The sequence below is a fragment of the Macrobrachium nipponense genome, chromosome 28, assembly GCF_015104395.2.
Source record: "Macrobrachium nipponense isolate FS-2020 chromosome 28, ASM1510439v2, whole genome shotgun sequence".
In the NCBI taxonomy this organism is placed as follows: domain Eukaryota; kingdom Metazoa; phylum Arthropoda; class Malacostraca; order Decapoda; family Palaemonidae; genus Macrobrachium; species Macrobrachium nipponense.
Window position 1 is genome coordinate 31,117,680 of NC_087217.1, and position 9,021 is coordinate 31,126,700.

Below are 9,021 nucleotides of genomic sequence, written 5' to 3' on the forward strand. Positions count from 1 at the left end.
GGGAATAAGGAGGGGTGCAACATATATATATATATATATATATATATATATATATATATATATATATATATATATATATATATATATATATATGTGTGTGTGTGTGTGTGTGTGTGTGTGTACAGTAGTACCTCGTACTTCAAACTTAATCCGTTCCAGAAGGCTGTTCGAAGTACAATTTGTTTGATATCTGAAACAAATATTCCCACAAAAAGTAAAGGGAATCAGGATAATTCATTCCAGCCAACCCAAAAAGTTCCCCCTTTAACATTTTTTCTATTATTAATGTGTTCAAAAGTTAAATTAAGAATGTAAAGTAATGAAACAGTATGTTATTTGAAGTAAAATTTTCCAAATTTTATTTTTTCTGTGTATGATTTACAAACTGTTTGGTAAAAATGGCGCCGGCCGCCTGGGGGATGGAGGGAGGAGAGAGGGGAACCCTTTAAGCAAACCAAATTGGTTGCAGTATGCAAAGGTTGATAATAAAATCAATTTTATTTACATATTAGGTACAAGGATAATCAATGGAATCAATAGTGTGTGTGTGTGTCCGATTGTGCGCCTGAGAGTATAATCAGCGTTTACACTTGGATCATAAGTGCACGAAAAAGATTAATTATGCCACAATACATCAACTTACTGTTGGCAAACTTTTAAAACAAACATTAGGATTTTGCAAACAAACAAGTAATAAGTCAAGAATACAAGAGAAGGAGAGAGATAAAGTAACTTCTCACAAGGAAGCCGCTTAAACAAACAATCGAAGGCATGCAGAAGCTGAAAGCAGCGCCAGTTTGTTTATTACAGAGCTTAGTTACTTTTACAGTAGTAAAAAAATCAAAAAAAGCAATTGTTACTAGATTTGGAATTGGACAGATCTAGTGTAAGTTAAAGAAATGGTCGAATAATCATCCCAGATCAGCTGATAAGTCAATGGGAAGCAGGGGCCGCATACTCAAAACTTCCAAAGGCGCAGTTACTCGAAAGATTCATACTCAAAACACCGAGTGTGCGCCGCCATCTTGGAAATATGGCGCCGTGAGAGCCTTTGCGCTAGGGCTGGTTAGAGCAGCCTTTGAGGTGGGAAAGGCAACTTCGGGAATGACAACAAGTAAGAAGAGGATGTCTCCTACCTCTTGTATACGTCAATGAACGCCATTATACGGTTTTATTTTGCCAGTTACACTAATTGCTTTGTAATACTGTGATTTTCCTCTGCAGACATTAGATTTAAAGTTATTGGATGTGTATTATTTAAACTTATTTCATATACAACCTAAAATTCCTATATTATAATCTGATTGTTTTGACATTTAGTTATCATGTATCTTATAAAATGTTCATGTATAATCAATGCTAGAAAAACAATATATTTTTTAAGATTGTTTAATAAATCTCAATACACAAAATATATCTTTATACTATGTACTATATGCAAAGGTGAAAATATATGTATGCAATTTCCCTGCCTTATCACTTCTCACACACTCACAACATCCACACTAAATCGCCTTACATAACACCTAAGGATGTTAGGATACTGGCTCCCTGGATTTTGTTCAAGGCCCCTCATACACTATCTCAGTTGCACCGCCATTTGCTTCTTCCAAATAACTTTCTTCCAGATTCACATAATCTCCCTTGCTACTGTCCTCCAAAATCCCATTCACATAATCTCCCTTGCTACTGTCCTCCAAAATCCCATTCACTATCTCATCTACCCAATTAACTCTTCCCCAAATGTCTCTCGTAACTCTGCCACCAAATCACTCACCTCATTTATATTACTGCCAAACTCCCAAACAGACTCATTCATGCTGCCAACAGTACTACTACTTGATTCCCTTCCTGCTGAAATCTCGCTAAACCCTGACAATTTAAACCCACACACACTACAAGTATCATTCATTCCCTCAAAGTCATCCATATTACACGCCTCATCAACCATTTGTACTCTAACACTAATACCCTTATCATGCAGTTCCTGCTTCTTCCTTCCATTCCCTTTCTTTACCTTCTTTCAAACTCAACCAAAAATAACTGCCAATCCCCCAAATCCATTTTCTCGCTGATACTCGGTTTCAACACGCTAGATGACCCACCCAACTGAATCCCCTTAACACCTAGTTTACTGAATTCCCAGCCTGATTCACTCTCTTCCATCTACACACACTCATTACATGACCTTTCACTCCACATTCAGCACACTTCGCACGCTGTTCTTTACACATGCTAGCATAATACCCATTCTTTCCACAGTTGCTGCAAACCATGTTTATACAGGTATCCCAACATCCACTAGCTAAATGCCCTACCTGTCCACACCTGTAGCACTTAATATCCCTATCTTTCTTACAATCACTCACTAAATGGCCCATTTGCCCACACCCGAAGCACGCTCCTAACACCCACCGACATTCATTCTACTTATGCCCTGATTTCCCACATCTGTAACACTTCTGCTCTTGCTCACAGTTAACTGACCCTAGCCTTCTGACACTTGCACTTCTACCTCTCTTAGGTTTCACCACACTTTCATTACTTGTTCTAATGCTCCTATCAACTGCTCGCTCTGCCATTCGCCTCGGCCCTTCTAAAACTGCCTCCCTATAACTATTAAACTCTGGTATCCCTTCAGCTATTTCAGTCCTAACACTAACCCTACTACTCTCTTGCATACACCTATCTAGCTCATAATCCTCTATTTCTAAAATGTCGTTCCACGTCAACCTTTTATTCATCCTCGTATTTTCTCCTTACACTTTAAATTTACAAACTCATATACGCTGTCTGGTACAGTCACTAACAACTTCCTCACTAACTCCTTACACTCATTTATTCCCTCGTCCCCAAACTTTTTCCTAGCTAATGTCTCCAGCTGGCATACATACATAGACAATGACTCACCAACATTCATTCTTCCTCCTATACCTAACACTACTCTTTACCCTCCTAGCCTGTCCCATAATCCTAGTTTTAACACTTTCATATGATACATCTTCCCACTCTTATCAGTATCCCATACATACTCAACAAAAATCATGTCAAAAAGACTTAACTTTTTTGTCCAAACTCTTTCATTTTCCCCATACTTAGCTACACAATACTTCTCATACTCTCTAAAATAAAGTCCACTATGTCCCTACCATACCATATTCCTCATACTTTGTACCTCAGGGTACCTCTCAAATTCACAGCCTTTCATACTTCTCGCTCACTCCCACTTTCGCTACTTCCATCCTGATTCCTATTTACCTCCTCTGAATACATCGAATCAACTTCCATACTAACATCCATTCTCTTCATTCTGTTCCTTACTCTCTTCCTTTTTCCCAACATTCTCAATTCCTTTCACATCCTGTCTATCATCCTTACTAACTTTCTTTCCCCTATTCTTCTTCTTCTCAAGCCCTTTCTTATCCTTATCCTCATTCCTATCCTTATCCTGTCTCCCTTCTTTCTTATCCTCATTTACTACAATCATATCATCTTCATCACTTGCACTCTCATCCAGTCGCTCTTACACTTTCCTTACCACTACTAGCCTGTCACAAGACCCAGGAGACCTACCTCCGACAGCTCCCTCTCCAAAAAACCCTTTCATCATTATCCTCACCATCTCTTGCACATTACTCATCAGCAATTCCAACTTTTCATCCATCCGCTGCTCGACCTCTTTCATTCCCTCTTCTGCAATCCTCATCGCTCCTCTCTACCCTTCCAATTCCCTCTTATACTTCTCATTCACAATCCTAATCCTCTCGTACTCTTCTTCCACTCTTTTCTTAGCTTCCCTCAACAACCGCAACTCCTCCTTCAGCCTCTCTACTTCAGTCAAAGCTTCCATACTTACTTTCTTCACCAACCACACAACTCACAACACCAATCGTCCTGCAGTTACCACACCAACAGTCCCTGTTTGGGTACCAAAAATAATATAGCAGAATCAAAGCTAACAACAAAGCAAGCAAAGCTCCCCACAGTTATGTTAATTGTACCGACTCTCAAAAAGACCCTCAGCCACACTTTCCCCTCTACGTTACTTTATGCAACAAGACAATTGGTTCACCAATAGATACATATAGAAATTTCACACTCTCGTACTCACCATCAATGACTGACTTCAGGGTGGGAAGCTGTGCCACCCGCTGGATAAGGTTTCGAGACACAACAACCGCTGTATATCACAACACAAAACAAACAATGAGTACCCCAACCATACAACTCAAAAACGCAACCACAAATCACTGCACAAACAAACACCACAACACCAGAAATAACAACATGACAAGTTAGTACACAACCACCCCACAACACCATAAAAAATCACAACTCACATCTACAAGAACACACAACTACAACAACCTTCAGCAACACAGTAGGAACCCACAAGCTCAATAACCTTCCAACTATGCAAGCACAACAACCCTCAAACAAACAACATCAGTAACAAGTCCAGAAAGACACAATTCAACTGACCATCAATACTATCTTCCAAAGACTGCTGCCGACTATGGCTGACCATCACAGACTCTCATCATAGACTCCCTACCACCCGCCCCAGCGAGGCAGCGACCGAAATCCCCGCATGGACCCACCCATCAACACTCAGTCCTCCATACTCTAACCATCCACCCACCAATCACACTCTCTCTCTCTCTCTCTCTCTCTTGCTGGGGTCACACATTTACGTATCACGATGGCGTATGCCCACGTATGTGGATCATGAGCATCATCGCGGGAAAATGACCTTGAACCGCTGGTAAACAGGACATGGGCTGACGGACGTAAAGCCAGCACCGTAAATTGCGCTGCAAATGTACCCGCAATGCAAGCAAGGTCGGACGCCTACCTGGAACTTACGCCGATAGTGTAACGTTCTATGTAGTCAACTTCACGTCGGTACCACACCCACCGTTGTGGGGCAATAGGGTACAAAGGGGCCATCCTGTAAACAGAGCAGACTGTATAGTGATGGAACATGTATGAGAGAATGTAAAAACATTGCATTCTGAAAATCAAGGTTGTAAATTCACCTTGATAGAATTCTGCATGAACTGTAAAATATTGTAAATTTTCAACAGATAAAAAAAATTAAGTCAGACATTATAATATACATACCATTGGTAGTCCCAACATCTTGGGTTTCTTCTGACGGACGATGTGGGACTTGAGGAAGTGGAATATGTTCAATATCCACTTCTCCCAGTCCATCAGTCATCTGCTCGCTCCTTGGCCACTCTTCTCAGTGTTGAGGCGTCCGAAGCGGCTCCTGAGGGACGACAACCACGTCCGGAGCTCGTTGCCAGTCACTGGTGGCCTAAGTGACTTACCCTTATCATCAAAGGCCTTCCACAACTTGGTTTTGTCCTTGTAGGCAGCCATGCCCTGGTTGTATGTGAATTGGGCCTTGTGCTTGAGCCACTCACCCATCAGCCTCTCATTTTCGTCTGACAGGATGTCTTGGCTGTCCTCTGTCTCAAGCAAGGGAACATTCTGTCCGTTGCCAATGGGGGTAGCTCTTGGAGGAATTATGGTTCAAGAGGTAGCTTCATGGAGAGTTCCTGTGTTGCTGACATCACTCTGTACCTCATCCAACTCCGACTCCTGTAGGTGGAAGATGACATTTCCCTCGTCCTAAGTGTCTGCTGTAGGAGTCTTCTCCGGGCTGAAAGAAGGTCTTGCAAGATGTGACGTTGATGGTCCCTTCCTTGGTCGTTTTGTGAGGTTCGGCATCTTGAAGGGCGTTGTGAAGAATACTTGGAGGAGACTGCTGGTCTCGGAGACAGAAACAACAGGTGACCTGAGGGGCGCCGACCTGACCTTTTATACCACGCTACAGCATTGCCACGTCGTACAGGGTTGTAAATATCCAAATCGGTTTCCCCGTAGGCTACAGCGCGGTAGATCTAGGGTACTTATCCGTGGCAGCCTAGACTATGGCAGTTGCTGTTTTTCTAGGCAGTTTTACCAACTGAACAAGAATTTTAAGTAATATTTATTTGGACGACTGTAATTAACTCCCCAAGGGCCAGTACTAAACACATTGGACGGCCCCCAATCCTTAGTGGATGTCGTATCCGTGGTTACGTTCCGTGCGGACTAGCTGCTTCTGTAGAAATACCTACAGCGCAATTAGGAGGCCCACATGCTTCGTGGCGGGACGAAAACAGCGGCGGCGAACAATGCTGGTGACCACAGCGCCTACCCCGCTGCAGTCACCGTGGGTCCCACGTGCAATGCCTGGAGCTACGTCAGGTGACATTCGGTGTAACCACCCACGACCTGTTTTGAACATTACAAAAGTGGAGTGTGGTACGGCGCTCCAGTGGGGGAAGCTTAGCGCCCGACGACCCGTCACCGTACATCCACGATTTTATATTTTACGGAACATTTACGGTTTACTGATGTAAACTTTGCCAACTACCAATTTCCGCTCATGCGTGGGCGTGTGTGCGTTTGATACGTGAATGTGTGACCTTAGCATCTCTCTCACGCATCCCCCAAGACGTTGTCAAATATGCAACTACCATTATCACTCCTCCCGGACAAGTTATTAAAAAATAACTAATTATAAGTGCCAAATAAATGGTCACGCAGGATGGGCTGAATGAGATCCACAAGACCCTCCAAAAAAGAAACTAGGATGATGATTCATTGATAACTATGAAAAGAAAACAGTATTACTTGATAGGAGGCCAGAGTGCTACTACTTAATACTGATTCTGATTGATGACTTTCTATATCCACTTAAATCAACTTCATAGATTACCAACATGGCTTTGGTCTGTAGAATAGATTACACAGTAGTTTTCGTTGTATGCTGCACAATATATATGTAGAATCTACTGGTCACTTTTTACCAGATGCATGTCTAATTGTTATAGCGACAATGCAGACTTTCTTTGAAATTTCTACCCTATAAATGAAGAACGTATGGACTTCTATCTTAAATTTTCTGTATTTACAAATACATAACTTGACGTTGTAAAACTATCAGAACCTGGTTACACGACACAAAACGTCTAGATTTTCAAAAGTATCCGTCTGGAGAGAGTTATTATTCTCTGAATTCCATTCGGTGGAAACTAGAGAGACAGGATGACTCAAGGGGGGTGGGAGAAGGAGGAGGAGAACTCGAACCAATCAGAATGAAGTTTCCATCGAACTTCCCGGGCGACAACCAATCAGAACTCGCCTTCAATCCCAGTTATCATCAGGTGTGACGTTAGCGGCGGCTGCCAGGGCGGAGGAAGTGTTTACACCCAGTTGACGATAAGAGAAAATTCAGTTTTATGGTCGTTGCGGCCCTCGCGTTCGAGAAAAATGACTGGAAGACTGCCGCCTTGCATCGTGGATGTGGGAACTGGGTGAGTACGAGCGCCGACGCCCTTCCTTCACCCTGGTGTCACGGGGCCCAATTGTTGACTCTTGAGACGACCCTAGACTGGGTAGTGGGTAGTGTCCTTTCATTTTGAAAGCCTAATCTCAAAACCTAAAGGAGCTCTATTCTACAGCCACGTAGCCACATCCTACGTAGAAAGGATACTACGGGCTAAATCATGTTAAAGGTGCTTGGTGGCATACCTACTTACTAGGCTAGAATGCTTAGCACTGCTAGGCTACTATATAGAAATACCGGCTAGGCCACTAGGGTAGTAATGCACCGCTGTGCGGACAGGCGGACACTTTCCCAAAAAATAACTAAGCACTTCCAGGTTCCTGAATTAGACGCCCGTCATAACCCAACCAGCGTGGAAACAACAGATCAAGACCTCTACTAGGGTAGATCAATCACAGCAGGCCACGCAGGCCACCTACCATCAATGCAAGCCACCCTCCGAAAAAGTACATTATAACGCGTCCTGACACCCAGAGATGGCATCAGTCGCGACTTGTTGTTGGTGAGAAACGGAGCTAAAGACCTCTACTCTCCTTTCGAAGTAAGTATTTTCCCCAAAGTTAGAAATTAAGGCCAAATTTTAAGATTTAAACGATTTAATTTTAAACAGAGGGTACTGAAAACGATCTCAAACGTAGTGCAAATCTCACCAAAAGGCGTTCAACATTTTTGCTTACAACTCGAGGTATTTAGAAGATTGAACGCCATCTCGATGTTTACGGAGTAGCTTGTGTCAATAAACTAACCATTTCCTGTGATAAATCCGCACACCACTTGTACCCACAAGACGCTGGAGCACTTTTATCACAACAATCGAAACACGATTTCTCATCAACAACAAGCCAGGCGTAAACAGCTGTTGGGGTAGAAGATGACGAGAAGCGTGCTCTTGGCTAATTTTTAAATAAGTAGTAAAACATCAATATTTTACATATTTATGATGAATTAATTTGAAAATATTCGTTATTGAAAAAGTAACTCGACTCTGACTCAAATTTAAGTAATTATTTTTCTGAATTAGAACGTTTCTTTCAAGTTCTGTATTATGACGTCACGACATCTTGACTTTCGTACCTATTGTAAATAATTGCTATACTCAACTGTCATTGCAGAACAGTTTACCAGTTATTCATGCAGATTGTTATCAGCTATACATGTAATTGTTATAATCGTAATGCGCATATATATCTTTATTATTTACTTTTTTTTGTTTTTGGATATATGAAGATGTTTTACTGCTGGATTATCGCCGTAGTGTGACGCAATCGTTTTCGGTCCATGGGCCTCTTGTCTGTTTTCGCACCATAAGAAATTATGGGGCCGAATTTGCAATGACCCAAAAAGCCAAAGTTCGTTAAAAGAGGAAAGTTAGCATTGAGGGGCATATGTTTTGACTGAGAAAAATAAAAATTTATTCAATAGCTAGCTTGTAAAAAATACTTGGTTATAAAACTTGATTGACAACTAAAGCAGCATGTCTACTATGGGTTTCAGAGACAGTGCAAGCAGGTTTTTGGGCAATACCTATTTCTGTAACGAACACTCTTAACAGAACGAGATTTTGCTATAGTGCATTACACCCAGTGCCGTAATTTATAAGGGTATCGTGAATCACT

At 41.9% G+C, this 9,021-nt stretch overlaps 1 protein-coding gene across 1 annotated transcript in view; it reads left to right on the plus strand.

The window, feature by feature from the left end:
- Positions 1–7,199: 7,199 nt before the first annotated feature.
- The window catches only part of LOC135201643 (actin-related protein 3-like), a 127,538-nt gene continuing 125,716 nt past the window's right edge, over positions 7,200–9,021 (plus strand). Inside the window, exon 1 of the mRNA XM_064230740.1 lies at positions 7,200–7,373. Coding sequence (XP_064086810.1) covers positions 7,330–7,373 — 44 coding nt within the window. The 5' untranslated portion in view covers positions 7,200–7,329. The remainder of the gene's footprint in view (positions 7,374–9,021) is intronic.